At 38.9% G+C, this 22500-nt stretch overlaps 1 protein-coding gene across 14 annotated transcripts in view; it reads left to right on the top strand.

Moving 5' to 3' along the window:
* r3hdm2 (R3H domain containing 2) overlaps positions 1 to 22500 on the top strand; it is a 94614-nt gene that overhangs the window by 37941 nt on the left and 34173 nt on the right. For 11 of the 14 annotated variants that reach the window (XM_082136353.1, XM_082136349.1, XM_082136347.1 and 8 more), the window contains 7 exons: positions 3249 to 3416; positions 4348 to 4553; positions 5525 to 5566; positions 12361 to 12450; positions 14264 to 14387; positions 18907 to 18985; positions 21860 to 21919. In XM_082136353.1, coding sequence (XP_081992479.1) covers positions 4395 to 4553; positions 5525 to 5566; positions 12361 to 12450; positions 14264 to 14387; positions 18907 to 18985; positions 21860 to 21919 — 554 coding nt within the window. In that variant the 5' untranslated portion in view covers positions 3249 to 3416; positions 4348 to 4394. The remainder of the gene's footprint in view (positions 1 to 3248; positions 3417 to 4347; positions 4554 to 5524; positions 5567 to 12360; positions 12451 to 14263; positions 14388 to 18906; positions 18986 to 21859; positions 21920 to 22500) is intronic. The other 3 variants (XM_082136354.1, XM_082136352.1, XM_082136356.1) reach the window with 1 other exon arrangement.

Genomic DNA, 22500 nt, shown 5'->3' with positions numbered 1-22500 from the left:
GCGTCTCCTTGGCAACAGAAGGAGAGAGAGTGTGTGTGTGTGAGAGAGAGAGATGGCGACGGCTCATTCATGAACGCTCTTCTCCCTCATTCATTCTCCTTCATCTTCTTCTTGAGTTGATTCTTGAGGACGGCCTCGTTGCTGCAGTGTGTGTGTGTGTGTGTGTGTGTGATTGGTCGGCGGTGTCATGTGCTGCTGGTGACGTGTTTTCTGCAGTCGGGAACCCCAGCTCTCTTCAGTCTCTGCAGTGTGACGTCAGCGCTGGAGTTTCCTTCACTCTTTCAGCGGCTCAGTCTCTGCTGCGGTCTTATGAGAGTGTGTGTGTGTTGGTGTGGGTGTGTGTGTTTTACAGCAGTGGCAAGTTCCTCAACACAACACAAAATGCACTGTTCCATGTTCCTCTGTACGTACACACACACACACACACACACACACACACAGGTATAATGTGTTTTTTTGCAGTGTGTCGTGTTCAGTGTGTCGTGTTCAGTGTGTGTGGTGTTCAGTGTGTGTCATGTTCAGTGTGTGTGTCTGCAGTGTCGTGTTCAGTGTGTGCTCAGGATGGGAATGTTCTGCTTCAGAAACATGGATGACCTACATTTGCCCAAATGTGTGTTGAGATCCTGTATCCCACAATACAATGCGTTCATCTTCTATTTCAAGTGCGACAAATGAACAGAAAGTCATCTTTCATCGCTTGTGTTGGTCGGACAGTCTGTACAGAAACTGGATTAAAAATGTCACAATTTCTGCAGTGATTCCACTCAATAGATGCAACATTCAATCAATTATTATTAAAACGCTTGTACATACGGTCACGATTTCTGTGCACCACATTTCCCGTGTGTGTGTAATATCTGCACTTCTGTGTGTGCCTTCCGAGTTCCTATATACATTTGTTATATGATGTTATGTTATATAACATTTATAACAACATATGTTCTATTTTTTACGTTGTTTTGTTACATGTTACATTTAAATGTCAACATACATATAACACAACGCACAACATGTATAACAACGCAACATGTTATGTTACATGTTTAACATAACAAAATAACAAAATACCACACATAATATATAACATAACATGTATTCTTTACGTTATGTTTTGTTACATGTTATGTTAAATGTTACATTTAAATGTCAACATAACATAAAACAAAACAACACAACATATATAACATAACACAACATATGTTGTTACATGTTATGTCATGTTACGTTATGTAATGTTAACATATAACAACACGTAACAACATAACAAATAACAAAATAACAGAACAGAACAAGATATGTTATATTTTATGTTGTGTTATAACGTAACATAACAACACATAACATTAAATAACAGAACATTTATCATAACATAATAACACCACATTACATAACGTGCAATGTAACATGTAACGTGTTGTGTTAGGCCTATATGTTATGTTATATCATTTTGTTGTATTTCAGTGTACTGAATACTTCTGTCAAGACTAATGTCTTGTGTGCTTGAACGTTCTGCTCGTTCTGATGGTGGTTGTGTTGATCAGGTCATGCAGCAGCCGTGTTTATTACTATATACTGCTGTTTTATAACTGGCAGGCGTATGCAGTGTATGTGCACATTCTTCAGTATGTAGTGCGCTGGTATTACATGCCAAACACAGTCTGACGACACGAGTCATGCTTTCTTTCCCACATACAGATGCATTCACACCGTCTGCTGCTGCATTCACTCACATTCATCATATTTATTGTAGTATTTTCAATTTTACAGACAAAAACAGTGCAATCACAGGACAGGACCAAAGACAACTACACAAATAAAAAAATCAGTAAAAAAAAAATCTGATTTTTGCCCAACGTGACATTATGGACAAGGTAGAATTGTACAAATGGACCAAATTAGATATATAGATAAAATACGTAAAATAATGAATCTAAATGAGTAAATAATAAAAGATACCGCATAGCCAAATTTGCAATGGAAACATTGGGGAAATTTAAAGCTACACTGTCTGATATTTTCCCCCATCTAGCGGTGAAATTGTATATGACTACCCAGTGAATATTAGTTTCTGTTCCTTTCAATTCCGAGGGCGTTTTAACTCCTACGGTGGCCGTATTATTCCAAGATTAACATGGCTTCCAGTTCGACTTCGTCCATGAGTGTTCCTTCAAGTGATGAGGTTAGAACTATTCATCACCTGTGATCCGTCGCAGCACAGATTTATGTTACAAGGTAAACAATACTTTTTCACCATTGACGTGAGGAAAATTAACGCAAGTTATACTAGAGGTCGTTCTGGCGTTATGCACAACCATGCTATGCTTAGACAAGCAACTATAAAACTTCGAATTTACACAAATAGGCTGAATTACCTGTCGAGAAGAAAGCAGGCAACCTCGGCGTCCGTTTTAAAGTCTTTGCTCCTCATGAGCTCTTTCCATCTGGGAAAAGTTACTCCAGTATTGACTTTGGTCTTGCTGATTTTCCTGTCGCGTTGACGTTTTAATTCTCTCTTTCGCTTCCTTGGCGACTCTGTTATATGTCCTCGAGAACAGGCGTGATCCTCCATCAGCAATCTTTCAAATCTGCCGGCAGTCGTGAGTAATCTCCCCCTCGCATTCGTCTCTGTGTCACTGAGTGTAAAACACGAAAGGCGAAGCTTGAATTTCCAGGTATGTCCCTCTTTGGCTAATGTAGTTTCAAGATGGAGGGGCAACATGGCTGCCGTCACTCGAGCGACTCGCTCGTATGTATTATAAATGGCAGATTCTACGCTTACGAGAATACTTTATTAGTTGGTGGAAGTAATTACACATGAATGAGCACATATACTTTTGATAGAACAAAGTGTTTTTTGCTAAGAATCAACTTAAAAAAAAGTTACACAGTGTAGCTTTAAGGAGAGTGACAATTAACAGAAAACAATTAGATTTCAAATAGTGTCATCATTGTCTCTGACTTTGACTAACAGTCAAAAAGTCCCAGAGAAATTTCAAATCCGAGATATTCAAAATTAGGAAATAATAATAAAAAAATGACACATGTATTTTTACTTAAACAAACAGAGTTATTGTTTAAGGGAAAAAGGCAATGATGATCAAGAACAATTAGTTTGCCGGATATTTAAACGAGATGTGTATATAAAAAATTTAAACATGGAGGTGTATTCACTCTTGAACGCATGCATCTCGCTTTAATCTGTTTATATTGTGTGTTTGGTCTCATGTAACCGGTGTGTTTCTCTCCAGCAGGAGCTGTGATGGTTGTGTGTGTGTGTGAGCGCCGTTCAGGATGCAAGGAAACCTAGAAGACACCCTTTCACCATGACGTCCCCCCCGCGCTCTTCTCAGCCATAGAAACACACACACACACACCGAAGAACACACACCACCACACTAAAGCACCTGGTGTGTCAGGTAAAATAGTGATGACTTGATCACATGATACTTGCAAAAAGTACAATTTTACTATCATTAAAGCATTAGTTCACTTCAGAGTTAAAATTTCCTGATAATTTACTCTCCCACACGTCATCCAAGATGTTCATGTCTCCCTTTCTTCAGTGGAAAAGAAATGAAGGTTTTTGAGGAAAACATTCCAGGATGTTTCTCCATATAGTGTCTTCAATGGGGTCCAACGGGTCGAAGGTCCAGATGTGAGTTTCAGTGCAGCTTCAAAGTCTCGACACGATCCAGCCGAGGAATAAGAGTCTTATCTAGACAAACCAGCCGACATTTATAACAAAACAAACATTTATATACTTTTAACCACAAATGCTGGTCTTGCACTAGCTGTGATGCGCCACACATTACATAATCAGGTTGAAAGGTCAAGCGTGACGTAGGTGTAAGTACAGACCTAGTGTTTACAAAGCCAACGTGCAAAGACTAAGTCAAACGCCATTTACAACAAAAAAAATAGTTTTTTCGCCCTTCACCACATTTCTGACCTGGAACACGCGTGACCTTTCAACCTGATTACGTAATGTGTGGCGCATCACAGCTAGTGCAAGATGAACATTAGTGGTTAAAAGTATATAAATGTTTATTTTGTTATAAATGTCCGCTGGTTTGTCTAGATAAGACTCTTATTCCTCGGCTGGATCGTGTCGAGACTTTGAAGCTGCACTGAAACTCACATTTGGACCTTCAACACGTTGGACCCCATTGAAGTCACTATATGGAGGAAAATCCTGGAATGTTTTCCTCAAAAACCTATATTTCGTTTTGACTAAAGAAAGAAAGACATGAACAACTTGGATGACGTGGAGGAGAGTAAATTATCAGGAAATTTGGGTTCTGAAGCGGTCCCTCATGTTGCATCTCCTCCTCCTCTTGTGTTCCTCAGCCGCTGTCTGGGTTTGTAAGGTGTGCTGGTTTGCGCTTTAAGGGAAAATGTCAGTGGTTTTCCCTGCCGACGGGATGGAGAACGACGACACGATGCTCACCGACGCTCCCGAAGGCATCCGTGGAAAAACCATCCCATCCGCTCCCTCTAAAGACACCAACCCAGACATAACAGATCCTGACGACAACCTTTCTCAGGATGCTCAGGTAACCTCTGCAGATTTCACAAGCACTAGGAAGGAGACTTGAAACTAGTTTTTTTAAATGTGGTTGATTTTCAAGTTCAAACCTTCAACGTTAATCTACTAACTCTCCTGACTGATTTGTCAGAAAAAAATGGCGGATGGCGGATTATGATTGGTCAGATCGCCTGTCAATCAAACTCCTTGCGAAGGGTCAATTATTTATCTATCACCCAAAAGCCAGTATTGGTTTTCCTCCACTGTACATAGGCTTGCAGCCTCCATGTTACAGCTAATGCTGTGAGATTTTATGTTTGATTGATCTTAAACATAAAATAACCTGATCCTGTTTGATCAAGGCATGCGACTCTTCTGACTTGTCTAATCTTCAGCATAAATTTTTCATCTTTCATCAAAATCCTGTCTATTCACCAAAATGGGTTGTGAGAAAATCTTTTCAATGAAAATCTCAAATGAAGATCGCAGAACTCCAGCTTACTTGTCTGTGTTTTCAGATCATCCGCGCTTCTTCAGAAGTGTAGAAAGCACGCGCGTGCGTATGGTTGCCAGATACTATTGAAAAGACCGGGTAGAAAACGTGGTCTTTTAACAGAAAAGCTCTGACTGGGGTTTAAATTATTGAAATCTCTGGCAACCGTAAGCATGAACGCTCATAAAAACAGTCTGTAATGTGTTGTCTTCTCCTTTATTCGAAGTTTTTATTTATTTTTAAACGCATTTCAGTCTTGTCTTTTTTTGTCAACGATATTGCAACAGTTATCGTTTAATGACGTGGGTCGTCTCTCATCACCTTTGTCTTGGTCAGGGGAAAAAAGGTCATCAACGTAAATTTTTTCGTTAACGAAATTAACACTGGTGACAATAAAATATTTTATTTGTAAAGTATCGGCCATCAAGTTTTGTTTGGCGCTGAAGTTCATCATTAATGAATGATTTTAAATGGTCACTAATAAATATTGTGTTTTGTCTCTACAGCGGCGCTGTCAGAATCACGGACACACCAGGAAACGAGCCAAGGTAAGAGTGTGTAGAAATATAAGCCTAGGTAATAGTGTGTAGAAATATAAGCCAAGGTAAGAGTGTGTAGAAATATAAGCCAAAGAAAGATTGTGTAGAAATCTAAGCCAAGGTAAGAGTGTCCAGAATTCTAAGCCAAGGTAAGAAAGAGTGTGTAGAAATCTAAGCCAAGGTAAGAAAGAGTGTGTAGAAATCTAAGCCAAGGTAAGAAAGAGTGTGTAGAAATCTAAGCCAAGGTGGGTAAGAGTGTGTAGAAATCTAAGCCAAGGTAGGTAAGAGTGTGTAGAAATCTAAGCCAAGGTAAGAAAGAGTGTGTATAAATCTAAGCCAAGGTAGGTAAGAGTGTGTAGAAATCTAAGCCAAGGTAAGAAGGAGTGTGTAGAAATCTTAGCCAAGGTAAGAAAGAGTGTGTAGAAATCTAAGCCAAGGTTGGTAAGAGTGTGTAGAAATATAAGCCAAGGTAGGTAAGAGTGTGTAGAAATCTAAGCCAAGGTAAGGAGGAGTGTGTAGAAATCTTAGCCAAGGTAAGAAAGAGTGTGTTGAAATCTAAGCCAAGGTAGGTAAGAGTGTGTAGAAATCTAAGCCAAGGTAGGTAAGAGTGTGTAGAAATCTAAACCAAGGTAAGAAAGAGTGTGTAGAAATCTAAGCCAAGGTAGGTAAGAGTGTGTAGAAATCTAAGCCAAGGTAAGAAGGAGTGTGTAGAAATCTTAGCCAAGGTAAGAAAGAGTGTGTAGAAATCTAAGCCAAGGTTGGTAAGAGTGTGTAGAAATCTAAGCCAAGGTAAGAAAGAATGTGTAGAAATCTAAGCCAAGGTAAGAAAGAGTGTGTAGAAATCTAAGCCAAGGTAGGTAAGAGTGTGTAGAAATCTAAGCCAAGGTAAGAAGGAGTGTGTAGAAATCTTAGCCAAGGTAAGAAAGAGTGTGTAGAAATCTAAGCCAAGGTAAGAAAGAGTGTGTAGAAATCTAAGCCAAGGTAAGGAGTGTGTAGAAATCTTAGCCAAGGTAAGAAAGAGTGTTAAGCCAAGGTAGGTAAGAGTGTGTAGAAATCTAAGCCAAGGAAAGAGTGTGTAGAAATCTTAGCCAAGGTAAGAAAGAGTGTGTAGAAATTTAAGCCAAGGTAAGAAAGAGTGTGTAGAAATCTAAGCCAACGTAAGAAGGAGTGTGTAGAAATCTACGCCAAGGTAAGAAAGAGTGTTAAGCCAAGGTAGGTAAGAGTGTGTAGAAATCTAAGCCAAGGAAAGAGTGTGTAGAAATCTAAGCCACAGTAAGAGTGTGTAGAAATCTAAGCCAAGGTAAGAAAGAGTGTGTAGAAATCTTAGCCAAGGTAAGAAGGAGTGTGTAGAAATCTTAGCCAAGGTAAGAAAGAGTGTTAAGCCAAGGTAGGTAAGAGTGTGTAGAAATCTAAGCCAAGGAAAGAGTGTGTAGAAATCTAAGCCACAGTAAGAGTGTGTAGAAATCTAAGCCAAGGTAAGAAAGAGTGTGTAGAAATCTTAGCCAAGGTAAGAAAGAGTGTTAAGCCAAGGTAGGTAAGAGTGTGTAGAAATCTAAGCCAAGGAAAGAGTGTGTAGAAATCTTAGCCAAGGTAAGAAAGAGTGTAGAAATCTTATCCAAGGTAAGAAAGAGTGTTTAGAAATCTTAGCCAAGGTAATAAAGAGTGTGTAGAAATCTTAGCCAAGGTAAGAAAGAGTGTAGAAATCTTATCCAAGGTAAGAAAGAGTGTTTAGAAATCTAAGCCAAGGTAAGAAAGAGTGTGTAGAAATCTTTGCCAAGGTAGGTAAGAGTGTGAAAGAGTGTGTAGAAATCTAAGCCAAGGTAGGTAAGAGTGTGTAGAAATCTAAGCCAAGGTAAGTAAGAGTGTGTAGAAATCTTAGCCAAGGTAAGGAATGTGTAGAAATCTTAGCCAAGGTAAGAAAGAGTGTGTAGAAATCTAAGCCAAGGTAAGGAGGAGTGTGTAGAAATCTAAGCCAAGGTAGGTAAGAGTGTGAAAGAGTGTGTAGAAATCTAAGCCAAGGTAAGATGGAGTGTGTAGAAATCTTAGCTAAGGTAAGTAGAAATCTTAGCCAAGGTAAGAAAGAGTGTGTAGAAATCTTAGCCAAGGTAAGAAAGAGTGTGTAGAAATCTTATCCAAGGTAAGGAGTGTGTAGAAATCTTAGCCAAGGTAAGGAGTTTGTAGAAATAAGCCAAGGTAGGTAAGAGTGTGAAAGAGTGTGTAGAAATCTTTGCCAAGGTAATAAAGAGTGTGTAGAAATCTAAGCCAAGGTAAGAAAGAGTGTTTAGAAATCTAAGGTAAGAAAGAGTGTGTAGAAATCTTTGCCAAGGTAAGAAAAGAGTGTGTAGAAATCTTAGCCAAGGTAAGAAAGAGTGTGTAGAAATCTTAGCCAAGGTAAGAAAGAGTGTGTAGAAATCTTAGCCAAGGTAGGTAAGAGTGTGAAAGAGTGTGTAGAAATCTAAGCCAAGGTAAGGAGTGTGTAGAAATCTTAGCCAAGGTAAGGAGTGTGTAGAAATCTAAGCCAAGGTAAGAAAGAGTGTGTAGAAATCTTAGCCAAGGTAAGAAAGAGTGTGTAGAAATCTTAGCCAAGGTAAGAAAGAGTGTGTAGAAATCTTAGCCAAGGTAGGTAAGAGTGTGAAAGAGTGTGTAGAAATCTAAGCCAAGGTAAGGAGTGTATAGAAATCTTAGCCAAGGTAAGAAAGAGTGTGTAGAAATCTTAACCAAGGTAAGAAATAGTGTGTAGAAATCTTAGCCAAGGTAGGTAAGAGTGTGAAAGAGTGTGTAGAAATCTAAGCCAAGGTAAGGAGTGTGTAGAAATCTTAGCCAAGGTAAGAAAGAGTGTGTAGAAATCTTAGCCAAGGTAAGAAAGAGTGTGTAGAAATCTTAGCCAAGGTAGGTAAGAGTGTGAAATAGTGTGTAGAAATCTAAGCCAAGGTAAGAAAGAGTGTGTAGAAATCTAAGCCAAGGTAGGTAAGAGTGTATGGAAATCTAAGCCAAGGTAAGAAAGAGTGTGTAGAAATCTTAGCCAAGGTAGGTAAGAGTGTGAAATAGGGTGTAGAAATCTAAGCCAAGGTAAGAAAGAGTGTGTAGAAATCTTAGCCAAGGTAGGTAAGAGTGTATGGAAATCTAAGCCAATGTAATAAAGAGTGTGTAGAAATCTAAGCCATGGTAAGAGTGTGTAGAAATCTAAGCCAATGTAAGAAAGAGTGTGTAGAAATCTAAGCCAATGTAAGAAAGAGTGTGTACAAATCTAAGCCAAGTTAGGTAAGAGTGTGTAGAAATCAAAGCCAAGGTAAGGAGAAGTGTGTAGAAATCTTAGCCAAGGTAAGAAAGAGTGTGTAGAAATCTAAGCCAATGTAAGAAAGAGTGTGTAGAAATCTAAGCCAATGTAAGAAAGAGTGTGTACAAATCTAAGCCAAGTTAGGTAAGAGTGTATAGAAATCTTAGCCAAGTTAGGTAAGAGTGTGTAGAAATCTTAGCCAAGGTAAGGAGGAGTGTGTAGAAATCTTAGCCAAGGTAAGAAAGAGTGTGTAGAAATTTAAGCCAAGGTAAGAAAGAGTGTGTAGAAATCTAAGCCAACGTAAGGAGTGTGTAGAAATCTACGCCAAGGTAAGAAAGAGTGTTAAGCCAAGGTAGGTAAGAGTGTGTAGAAATCTAAGCCAAGGAAAGAGTGTGTAGAAATCTAAGCCACAGTAAGAGTGTGTAGAAATCTAAGCCAAGGTAAGAAAGAGTGTGTAGAAATCTTAGCCAAGGTAAGAAGGAGTGTGTAGAAATCTACGCCAAGGTAAGAAAGAGTGTTAAGCCAAGGTAGGTAAGAGTGTGTAGAAATCTAAGCCAAGGAAAGAGTGTGTAGAAATCTAAGCCACAGTAAGAGTGTGTAGAAATCTAAGCCAAGGTAAGAAAGAGTGTGTAGAAATCTTAGCCAAGGTAAGAAGGAGTGTGTAGAAATCTTAGCCAAGGTAAGGAGTGTGTAGAAATCTTAGCCAAGGTAAGAAAGAGTGTAGAAATCTTATCCAAGGTAAGAAAGAATGTTTAGAAATCTAAGCCAAGGTAAGAAAGAGTGTGTAGAAATCTTTGCCAAGGTAGGTAAGAGTGTGAAAGAGTGTGTAGAAATCTAAGCCAAGGTAGGTAAGAGTGTGTAGAAATCTAAGCCAAGGTAAGAAAGAGTGTGTAGAAATCTTATCGGAGTGTGTAGAAATCTTTGCCAAGGTAAGAAAGAGTGTGTAGAAATCTAAGCCAAGGTAAGAAGGAGTGTGTAGAAATCTAAGCCAAGGTAGGTAAGAGTGTGAAAGAGTGTGTAGAAATCTAAGCCAAGGTAAGATGGAGTGTGTAGAAATCTTAGCTAAGGTAAGTAGAAATCTTAGCCAAGGTAAGAAAGAGTGTGTAGAAATCTTAGCCAAGGTAAGAAAGAGTGTGTAGAAATCTTAGCCAAGGTAAGGAGTGTGTAGAAATCTTAGCCAAGGTAAGGAGTTTGTAGAAATAAGCCAAGGTAGGTAAGAGTGTGTAGAAATCTAAGCCAAGGTAATAAAGAGTGTGTAGAAATCTAAGCCAAGGTAAGAAAGAGTGTTTAGAAATCTAAGCCAAGGTAAGGAAGAGTGTGTAGAAATCTAAGCCAAGGTAAGAAAAGAGTGTGTAGAAATCTTAGCCAAGGTAAGAAAGAGTGTGTAGAAATCTTAGCCAAGGTAAGAAAGAGGGTGTAGAAATCTAAGCCAAGGTAAGGAGTGTGTAGAAATCTTAGCCAAGGTAAGGAGTGTGTAGAAATCTAAGCCAAGGTAATAAAGAGTGTGTAGAAATCTTAGCCAAGGTAAGAAAGAGTGTGTAGAAATCTTAGCCAAGGTAAGAAAGAGTGTGTAGAAATCTTAGCCAAGGTAGGTAAGAGTGTGAAAGAGTGTGTAGAAATCTAAGCCAAGGTAAGGAGTGTGTAGAAATCTTAGCCAAGGTAAGAAAGAGTGTGTAGAAATCTTAGCCAAGGTAAGAAAGAGTGTGTAGAAATCTTAGCCAAGGTAGGTAAGAGTGTGAAAGAGTGTGTAGAAATCTAAGCCAAGGTAAGGAGTGTGTAGAAATCTTAGCCAAGGTAAGAAAGAGTGTGTAGAAATCTTAGCCAAGGTAAGAAAGAGTGTGTAGAAATCTTAGCCAAGGTAGGTAAGAGTGTGAAAGAGTGTGTAGAAATCTAAGCCAAGGTAATAAAGAGTGTGTAGAAATCTTAGCCAAGGTAAGAAAGAGTGTGTAGAAATCTAAGCCAAGGTAAGGAGTGTGTAGAAATCTAAGCCAAGGTAATAAAGAGTGTGTAAGAGTGTGTAGAAATCTTAGCCAAGGTAAGAAAGAGTGTGTAGAAATCTTAGCCAAGGTAAGAAAGAGTGTGTAGAAATCTTAGCCAAGGTAAGGAGTGTGTAGAAATCTAAGCCAAGGTAAGAAAGAGTGTGTAAGAGTGTGTAGAAATCTTAGCCAAGGTAAGAAAGAGTGTGTAGAAATCTGAGTGTGTAGAAATCTTAGCCAAGGTAAGAAAGAGTGTGTAGAAATCTTAGCCAAGGTAAGGAGTGTGTAGAAATCTAAGCCAAGGTAAGAAAGAGTGTGTAAGAGTGTAGAAATCTTAGCCAAGGTAAGAAAGAGTGTGTAGAAATCTAAGCCAAGGTAAGAAAGAGTGTGTAGAAATCTTAGCCAAAGTAAGAAAGAGTGTGTAAGAGTGTGTAGAAATCTTAGCCAAGGTAAGAAAGAGTGTGTAGAAATCTAAGCCAAAGTAAGAAAGCGTGTGTAGAAATCTAAGCTAAGGTGTATATAGTATATGGTAGTTGCGTAGACTTTCAATGTAGGGAAAGAAATCTCTCAGATTTCTTTAAAAATATCTTAATTTGAGTTTCAAAGATGAACGAGTTCATTTTTGGGTGAACTGTCCCTTTAAGGGAGATTCTTGTTTTTACTGCTGAGTTTGTTATCGCTGCTTCCGTTCGACCTCTCACTCAGTTCTGTTGCCTTTGCACTAGTTGGCAAATCTGTGAGTGTGATGATGGTCCTTTCCAGATGTTACACACACACACACACACACACTCTCTCTCTCTCTCTCTCTCTCGCTCGCTCTCACATACACACGCACACTCTCTCTCTCACACACACACACACACACACACACACACACACACACACACACACACGCTTAGTCCACTCAGATAAGATTTATCAGCCCTTTACCAACTAAATTAAACAACATTTTAAAAGCATTAACTTCCATGATGCAACACTAGTGCAACAGGATATTCCGTATTAAATAATGTAGGACTGTGTGAAAGTATCTATTAGAATCTGATTGGGTGGTTAAAACATTTTGAAACTATATTTAAACACTGAAATTATATTTAAGACATTTTGTACATTTTCAAGTGATTTTGGTCTAAAAAATAATGCATTGCACAATTTCTGATTTCTCTTTCTCATTGTGATTCTTTAATTGACAGGCATATCAGAGAGTTTCTAACTAGTAATTACATCTCGTTAACACAGTCATCCAGGCAGCGCATGACTCGTGTCAGTCTTGTTTGCGTCAGCAGAGAAGATGGGGAAGTTATGATGTTTAAATGAAAGGTTATGAATGCAGATGTTTTCTGTAGAATATTGTAGAACGATGAATCATTCATAATAAGAACTGGAATGTGAAATTGAAGTAAACAGATTTCGCGTTGATAAGTTAGTTAATGGACAGCACCAGTGGCAGCACAATATTCACCTTGTTCATTCCCATAATGCATCTCCCAGGTATGAGATTTGAATGATTTGCTGATGTCTTTTGCTGATCTTTCTGTCCTGTGTCTCAGTCGAATGCCAAGCTCAAGCTGGTGAGGAGTCTAGCAGTGTGTGAAGAATCATCAGGTCCGTTCTCAACCGACGGTCCTCCAGAATCACAGGTAATGTCACATGATCACAGGTGACGTGATGTCACAGTCGGTACGGGACCGAATAAATCTGTACAAGATCTCACTAGAATTGATTCTGTGATGTTTCATGATCCGTTGCAAACAGTTCAAACGGACCCCATTAAGATATTGCCATTAAAATTCATATGCACACTATATATATATATATATATATATATATACATACAGTGAGGAAAATAAGTATGCTATTTTGCAAGTTCTCCCACTTGGAAATCATGGAGGGGTCTGAAATTGTCATCGTAGGTGCATGTCCACTGTGAGAGACATAATCTAAAAAAAAAAAAATCCAGAAATCACAATATATGATTTTTTAACTATTTATTTGTATGATACAGCTGCAAATAAGTATTTGAACACCTGTCTATCAGCTAGAATTCTGACCCTCAAAGACCTGTTATTCTGCCTTTAAAATCTCCACCTCCACTCCATTTATTATCCTAAATTAGATGCACCTGTTTGAGGTCGTTAGCTGCATAAAGACACCTGTCCACCCCATACAATCAGTAAGAATCCAACTACTAACATGGCCAAGACCAAAGAGCTGTCCAAAGACACTAGAGACAAAATTGTACACCTCCACAAGGCTGGAAAGGGCTACGGGGAAATTGCCAAGCAGCTTGGTGAAAAAAGGTCCACTGTTGGAGCAATCATTAAAAAATGGAAGAAGCTAAACATGACTGTCAATCTCCCTCGGACTGGGGCTCCATGCAAGATCTCACCTCGTGGGTCTCAATGATCCTAAGAAAGGTGAGAAATCAGCCCAAAACTACACGGGAGGAGCTGGTCAATGACCTGAAAAGAGCTGGGACCTGTTGGTTACCAAGGTTACTGTTGGTAATACACTAAGACGTCATGGTTTGAAATCATGCATGGCACGGAAGGTTCCCCTGCTTAAACCAGCACATGTCAAGGCCCGTCTTAAGTTTGCCAATGACCATTTGGATGATCCAGAGGAGTCATGGGAGAAAGTCATGTGGTCAGATGAGACCAAAATAGAACTTTTTGGTCATAATTCCACTAACCGTGTTTGGAGGAAGAAGAATGATGAGTACCATCCCAAGAACACCATCCCTACTGTGAAGCATGGGGGTGGTAGCATCATGCTTTGGGGGTGTTTTTCTGCACATGGGACAGGGCGACTGCACTGTATTAAGGAGAGGATGAACCGGGGCCATGTATTGCGAGATTTTGGGGAACAACCTCCTTCCCTCAGTTAGAGCATTGAAGATGGGTCGAGGCTGGGTCTTCCAACATGACAGTGACCCGAAGCACACAGCCAGGATAACCAAGGAGTGGCTCTGTAAGAAGCATATCAAGGTTCTGGCGTGGCCTAGCCAGTCTCCAGACCTAAACCCAATAGAGAATCTTTGGAGGGAGCTCAAACTCCGTGTTTCTCAGCGACAGCCCAGAAACCTGACTGATCTAGAGAAGATCTGTGTGGAGGAGTGGGCCAAAATCCCTCCTGCAGTGTGTGCAAACCTGGTGAAAAACTACAGGAAACGTTTGACCTCTGTAATTGCAAACAAAGGCTACTGTACCAAATATTAACATTGATTTTTTCAGGTGTTCAAATATTTCTTTAGATTATGTCTCTCACAGTGGACATGCACCTACGATGACAATTTCAGACCCCTCCATGATTTCCAAGTGGGAGAACTTGCAAAATAGCAGGGTTTTCAAATACTTATTTTCCTTACTGTATGAATATTCCTATATATATGAATATTTAGTGTTCATTAATATTCATGTTTTTTGTTTATTCAATCCAACTGCACCCGTGAAGGACATCATCCAGCTCCACATCAGCTGTCCATCCGATAAAGAGGAGGAGAAATCCTCAAAAGACGAGTACGAGAATGAGGAGAGGGAAAAGAAGGATAAAACTCCACGCAAGATGCTCTCGCGCGGTAATAACACACACTTACTGCTGTCACTATTCAATTTAAAGATATAAATAACATGCAGAATAATTGCTGCAAATAAAATATATTTTTTATAAATATTAATTTAAATGTTTGTATATATATATATATATATATATATATATATATATATATATATATACACTCACCCTAAAGGATTATTAGGAACACCTGTTCAATTTCTCATTAATGCAATTATCTAATCAACCAATCACATGGCAGTTGCTTCAATGCATTTAGGGGTGTGGTCCTGGTCAAGACAATCTCCTGAACTCCAAACTGAATGTCAGAATGGGAAAGAAAGGTGATTTAAGCAATTTTGAGCGTGGCATGGTTGTTGGTGCCAGACGGGCCGGTCTGAGTATTTCACAATCTGCTCAGTTACTGGGATTTTCACGCACAACCATTTCTAGGGTTTACAAAGAATGGTGTGAAAAGGGAAAGACATCCAGTATGCGGCAGTCCTGTGGGCGAAAATGCCTTGTTGATGCTAGAGGTCAGAGGAGAATGGGCCGACTGATTCAAGCTGATGGAAGAGCAACTTTGACTGAAATACCGTATTTTCCGGACTATAAGTCGCTTCGGAGTATAAGTCGCATCAGTCAAAAAATGCGTCATGAAGAGGAAAAAAACATATATAAGTCGCATTTATTTAGAAATTTATTTCACAAAATCCAAGACCAAGAACAGACATTTAATCTGGAAAGGCAAGTTATTCAACTACACAGAACAACAGGCTGAATAGGTGTCCGGTATGTTAACGCAACACATTAACAGTTATTCAGCTACACAATAGCATAAAGAACATATACCTGGGAGGCTGAATAGGTTAAATTAACATAAGCCAGCGAGTCCAACAAGCAAGTTACCAGTAAACAAGTTCACCAAGCTCCCGCGATCTCATTCCACATCATTTTCTTCATCCTTGGTGTCGCTTTTGAACAACTCCGCCAACTAGAGCGCCCTCTCGCGGCTGTAGACGGTAATGTTTTCTCTTGGTTCATCTCAGTCTGAATTAATTTTGATATATAAGTCGCACCTGAATATAAGTCGCAGGACCAGCCAAACTATGAAAAAAAGTGCGACTTATAGTCCGGAAAATACGGTAACCACTCGTTACAACCGAGGTATGCAGCAAAGCATTTGTGAAGCCACAACACGCACAACCTTGAGGCGGATGGGCTACAACAGCAGAAGACCCCACCGGGTACCACTCATCTCCACTACAAATAGGAAAAAGAGGCTACAATTTGCACGAGCTCACCAAAATTGGACAGTTGAAGACTGGAAAAATGTTGCCTGGTCTGATGAGTCTCGATTTCTGTTGAGACATTCAGATGGTAGAGTCAGAATTTGGCGTAAACAGAATGAGAACATGGATCCATCATGCCTTGTTACCACTGTGCAGGCTGGTGGTGGTGGTGTAATGGTGTGGGGGATGTTTTCTTGGCACACTTTAGGCCCCTTAGTGCCAATTGGGCATTGTTTAAATGCCACGGCCTACCTGAGCATTGTTTCTGACCATGTCCATCCCTTTATGACCACCATGTACCCATCCTCTGATGGCTACTTCTGCACCATGTCACAAAGCTCGAATCATTTCAAATTGGTTTCTTGAACATGACAATGAGTTCACTGTACTAAAATGGCCCCCACAGTCACCAGATCTCAACCCAATAGGGCATCTTTGGGATGTGGTGGAACGGGAGCTTCGTGCCCTGGATGTGCATCCCACAAATCTCCATCAACTGCAAGATGCTATCCTATCAATATGGGCCAACATTTCTAAAGAATGCTTTCAGCACCTTGTTGAATCAATGCCACGTAGAATTAAGGCAGTTCTGAAGGCGAAAGGGGGTCAAACACAGTATTAGTATGGTGTTCCTAATAATCCTTTAGGTGAGTGTATATATATAGGGTTAGGGTATATGAAGTGCCATCTGAAATTTTCTTCTAAAATGTGCATTTTTATCAAGCTCGTATGTTTAAGTTCAGTAATTTCACTTTAATGACCATTAATAGATAGTTATCATTGCCATTAAAGTGAAATAGCTGAACATAAACATACGAGCTTGATGAAAATGATCATTCTAGAAGAAAATTTCAGATGGCACTTTTGCATCTGAAGTCTTCATATATATATATATATATATATATGTATGTATAATTGTTTTTACTTAATACTAAACTATTGCAAAATATCAAGATGCATAAACTAATTTGAACTTGATAAAAAATAAATCTGTAAAATAAAGAAATTTATATTTTAGAGAGAAACTCCTTGATTCTGTAATCATATCATATTGTATTATTAATAGAACATAAATAAAAATGGAAAAACATAATCAACGATGCACCTTCTCAGCGGTGTCAAAATAAAAGTCTGCGGTAAAACTTTATCTTACAGTGTCCTTGTCACACGTTACATGTAGTTACTATAGTGTAGGGCTGTCCCCGACTATGGATTTTCATAGTCGAATCAGAATCGTCATGTCTTTCCTATAGTCGACTAATAGTCGAATCATGTGTATGGGGGCGGGGCTTTAACGTTTCAAAGCCGCGATGTTCAGAAAATCACACAAAGATATAGAAGAAAATGTATACAAACATTTTTGATCAATAAAACTAAGAAATAACATAAATAACTCCAGAAAGGCCACACTGCAGATTTGCATTTCACATGCAAATCAAATTAAATCGGCTAAATTACCTGTGTGAGCAGGCCAGCCTACAGCACAACATCGATGCACCGAAATAATAAACAATTAATTTACTAAATTAAATTAGAACAGGATATACCTTTCTAATAAATAAAAATACAAAACGAAATAAATCAGAATCAAGTCACAGGATGAGGAGCAAATGTGTGCAAAATGCCTAAAGTGCAGGGGAACATATATTCAAAATACAAGCCACAAATAGTTAGATTAGATAACCCTGACAGATTAATAAATAAAATAAAAATAAAGAAATTATGAAAATAACGATAGTAGCCAGAATTTTCAACTTTGTCTTTTTAACTGCAGAAACAACAATAAATGCTAAACTGGAGTGGCAGTATTTAGCTAAACATGTTCACAGCATCCAAAAATAAAATTAGAACCGGCTGAAACGTTTTGAAATCACTTGTACCCTACCTGATCGAGAGAACAAATCCTGAAAGTCTTTCACTCTGTCTGTCCGTTGGAGTCTTTTCAAATTGTGCGCGCGGATAAAATACATTCTAAAACACGTAACGTGAAAAACGTGTAACGACTTAATCTCCTAAAATAGTTAAATAAAAATATGAAAACGCATTGCGTTCATATTCTGTGTTAATATAGTATGGTTTCTTAATAAAGTGTGTACTGTGTACATTAAGCCACGTTAAAGTGGCTTTTAAGCGTTTTAAAAGCTTTTTTCACGTTAAGCATTTTAGAATATCCCGTGGAAAACCAACTTGTTAACGTTGGCCGGCAGAAGTGCGATCATGGTTTTCCTGATGCTAAATCCAGCCTTGGAGAATATCCTTTCTGATGGTGTACATTCACACTTTAGATTTTCTTATCCCAGACATTGTTAAAGATTTAAATCCTTGCCGCGAAGACGCTCCTCTGTCGGTCACGGATTGAAAGTGAAACTTAAATCTGTCACGGGGTGTTTCGATTTATTCACGCACGTTAAAAAATATTTATTAAAAGCTTCTTTCTTTGCACATTTTTATATAGGCCTACAGCATTATCATAGGCTGAATATTAACGTATTGACATAAAAGCTAGTTCTATGTGAAATCAGACATTGAGCGCCCCTCATATAGCCAAAGTGGCATGATCCTCGTTTCATAACACCTCTGCGAAGATTCGACCGTGAGATCGGTAGTCGAATCAGGCTCCTCCTATCGAAGCATCGAATCTTCGACTATTCGGGGTCACCCCTACTATAGTGATAACTTAATTATTCAGTTACATGCAACTAACCCTAACTCTATAGTAAGTACATGTTAATTATTATCACTCGGTACTTGAATGTATAATTACACTGTAACACGGACACTTTATTTACAGGTGAAACTCGAAAAATCCGAATATCGTGCAAAAGTTCATTTATTTCAGTAATTCAACTTAAAAGGTGAAACTTATATTATATAGACTCATTACATGCAAAGTGAGATATTTCAAGCCTTTATTTGTTATAATTTTGATGATTGTGGCTTACAGCTTATGAATTATTTTTTTTTATTATTCTGAGATTTTGAATGTGGGGTTTTCACATTTTTCGAGTTTCACCTGTAAAGTGCAACTTAACAGCAGTTCTTAACACTTATCAGCCAAACAAAAAGAAACGATGATTAAAAAATATTATATTATACACAAAATGTGCAGTCATGATACATCGAAATATTATAATACGATAAAATAGAGTTCTGTAGTAATTCTGTGTAACTAGATGAGCTACTTCAGTGATTGATCCTTCATGTTTTAGTGGTGACGTTCACATTGATCCGATGTTTCCCGTTCTCTTCCAGACTCCAGTCAGGAATACACTGATTCCACAGGGATTGATGTGCACGAGTTCCTGGTGAACACACTGAAAAACAACCCCAGGTACAACAGGCCTCGCTCTAGACACAACAGTGACATCAGAGTCGCCAGCGTCTCATCCTCAGCCCTCGTCTCTGCTTACACTCGGGGTTTCCTTTTTCCGCCTCAGGCCACATCTACATCAGTCCGGATACATTTGAAAACGCTCTCCGTCCACACTAGCGTTTTAGGGCTAGACATTAGGGCTGGGTATTGACACAAATTTCACAATTCGATTCGATTTTGATCCACAAGCTTGCAATTCGATTCGATTTCGATTCCGATGCGATTCAATATTGATTGTTTTGGATATCAGGTACAACACATGGCAAATTTTCTCAAGGAAAACAAATCTCGTAACTAATGCTGTAAACTATGGGAGTCAGTGGTAAGCCTATAGGCTTTATTAGCCTACTATCATATTAAAGGTAAAAATATACTGATTTGTATACAAACACTTAAATTACACTTTTATTTATTTTTATAATAATAAAGTTATATGAGATATAAACATTTAAATGGTGGCTGTCATAATAACCTGCCAGATTTATTCAAACATGCATTAAAAATTGAAGAACATTAAAAATGATAATGAATATGTAATATGGTGCATATATTTAGCAAAATGCTCCTCTCTAGAGTTAACTCTTCTCGCTGACTGATGAGTTTATGGTCACTGGATATGGTTTTTCTGAGGTAAATATGACGTTACATGACATTGTTTACAAGCTGTACTGACGTCTTTCCACGGCTGAAACACTGATTGGGCGACTCCATGTCACATGATACGGATTTCGATAAGTTGTACTCTATCTTTTAACACACTTTCAGATGCTCATTCATGTTTATTTCGCGCTGTAACTGGTGTTATTAATGCGGAAGAGAAGATCATGTGCTTCTCTAGAGCTGAGCCAGAGCGATCTCACGCCACTGCGGATTTTCAGTGTATGAACCGAAATGTGAATTATTAATGCATTTTTAGATTATTAGAGATTCTTTGCTAATGTTTGCATGAGTATTGTGTGATTAAGAGGTCAGCAGCATCTAGATTAGTATCAATTCTATGACCCGTTACATGTGTTAAAGGAGCTGTATGTAAGAAATGTATTTCAATTAATCATAAAATGGTCCTGATATGTCACTAGACATTAAGAAATCATGTTCATTTCAAATACTTATATCTCTGACAACAGTAGTCCGGCCAGGATATTGTCATTTAAAAAGTGAAGTTGCAGCCCTCAACTGATGTTGATGTTGTCATCTTGTATTTTGGCCTGATGCTCCACCCTCCACCTATCTACCAATCACGAAGTCAGTAGTGTTTCGGCATCGGGGTTGCCAGCTCTGCTCTAGTTACCACAGCTATAGCAGCCTACGTTCCTGCTGGATCCTCGAGTCAGGGGGGAGGGGGAGGGGATACACCGTTCTACAGTCATTTGAAAGTGATTGCAGTACCAGTTTTGACCACAATCTTACATACGGCTCCTTTAAAGGTCCCATGACATGAAATTTTCACTTTCTGAGGTTTTTTAACATTAATATGAGTTCCCCTAGCCTGTATATGGTCCCCAAGTTTCTAAAAATTTCAATCGGTGTAAATCGAGCTTTTGCTATCTTTCTCTGCCTTTGAGAAAATGGAGGTTCATACGCGCTGATCTTGAATCTCCTCCTTATGACGTCATAAGGAGGAAATGTTACCTCCCCTGTCTCTGCTTTGCCCGCCCAGAGATTTTCCGCCCATGAGAAAATGCGCTAGGAAGTAGGAACGCGCGCGCGCGATTTTAGTTTGTCCACGAGACGAGAGATATCATGGCTTTTGAGCGAGCGAAGCATAACAATTGCTCAATAATTGGATGTACAAATGAACACCGAAGGGTCAATACAGAGCTGGGCTTGCTGAACGTCTGAAACTAAAGTCTGGATCACTCTCTTTGGCTCAGCTACACACCTCGGACAAGTAAGTCAACTAATGATATATAAGTGTGTTGCTTTACTGTTTATGGTTAACGTTACCTAGATTTTACACGTAGAATGTGGCTGTAACATTAGCTATGCAGCTATGCAGTTTATGTGTGTGAATACACACACTGTAACGTGAGTGTTGTACACGTCTTTGTTATTTGGATAACCGTTTTCCTGTTGGTTATATGGCGCGCGCGATATCCGCATTTCAAGATCGCAGAGCTTGATGATATTGTAATAAGATAAATACAGACGTTACAGATCTCTCATGAAAAGGCAACAGCAGGTTCGCGTTAGCTACATGATAATAACTAAACCATCCGAATAAAGTACCGTATCCAGACATAATATTTTAAACTGACCATTCGGAAACGTCCTGCTGGAGCCGCTGAGTTGCAACTTCTTCATCCGTTGCTTCTCCATCTGGATCAGATTCTGGGTCAAACTGAAATGCTTGAAAGACTGCGTGTCTTCTTGCCATTGCTATATCCAACGTAAACATGCACGCCACGGTCCCGTTGCGCAAGATGGTCAAGGCCACACCCACCCTCCACCTCGCGCCGCCTTTCTCCTCCTCATTAGTATTTAAAGCTACAGACACCGAAACGGCCTGTCTGAAGGAAGCTCATTCTGGGACTGGCTTGTAGTGGCTATAATTCTGCACCGAGGCTGAATTTTTGGAAAGAGATTTCAGATACAGTACTAGGGACCACTAAGGCCTATATTAAAGCCTACAAAAAGTAGCATGTCATGGGACCTTTAATATTGCATATTCAAAAGTTTGTATTTACATTTGTATACTTCACCAGCAAAGCACACAGTGAAGTATATGAGTTTGTATATGAGTTTGAACGCAACCTCGGCCTCCATTTGATTTTATTTTTTTTTTTTTTTGGATCAGTTTTATGTCTAAAATTCTTTTTTTTACTCTTTTAGAGACAGAATGATGCTGCTTAAGCTGGAACAGGATATACTAGAGTTCATAAATGATGAGAAGTAAGTCCATATATGTATATGTGCAATACAATTTTATATGTGTACATTTTTATATATAATAGCATTTATTTGATATGGAACCTTTTGTAACATTATAAATGTTATTACTGTCACTTTTGATCAATTTAATGTCCTTGCTCTTTTTTTAAGTACCCTACATTTTTGAACAATAGTTTATGGTTTTTACAATCAATTTTAAGCAGAATTTTTTTTTTCTAAATATTTTATTACATACATACACACACATACACAGTACATGCGTACATACATACATACATACATACATACATACATTAGGGGTTTCATCAACTAGTCGACTAGCCGACTAGTCGACTGTCACAACCACTAGTCGGCGCTGTCGGCCCTAATCGACTAGTCAGAAAACAAAATGGCGTCAGGCGCTGAGGTACCTATGCGTCCAAAACGGTCAAGGTCATGGAGTGCAGTGTCGCATTTGGTGCAATATAGATGGACACGCAAAACGGGACACATTCAGAATTAATAAACATTTAGTAAACTACAGAACAGCGCGAGTGGGAAATGGCGCACCTCACACGGGCAGGGCTACGAGAACGGACACA

This window comes from Leuciscus leuciscus (genome assembly GCF_965113295.1).
Source record: "Leuciscus leuciscus genome assembly, chromosome: 14".
Classification (NCBI taxonomy): domain Eukaryota; kingdom Metazoa; phylum Chordata; class Actinopteri; order Cypriniformes; family Leuciscidae; genus Leuciscus; species Leuciscus leuciscus.
The sequence above is the reverse complement of the archived record's forward strand: the minus strand, read 5'-3'. Positions and strand labels throughout refer to the sequence as shown.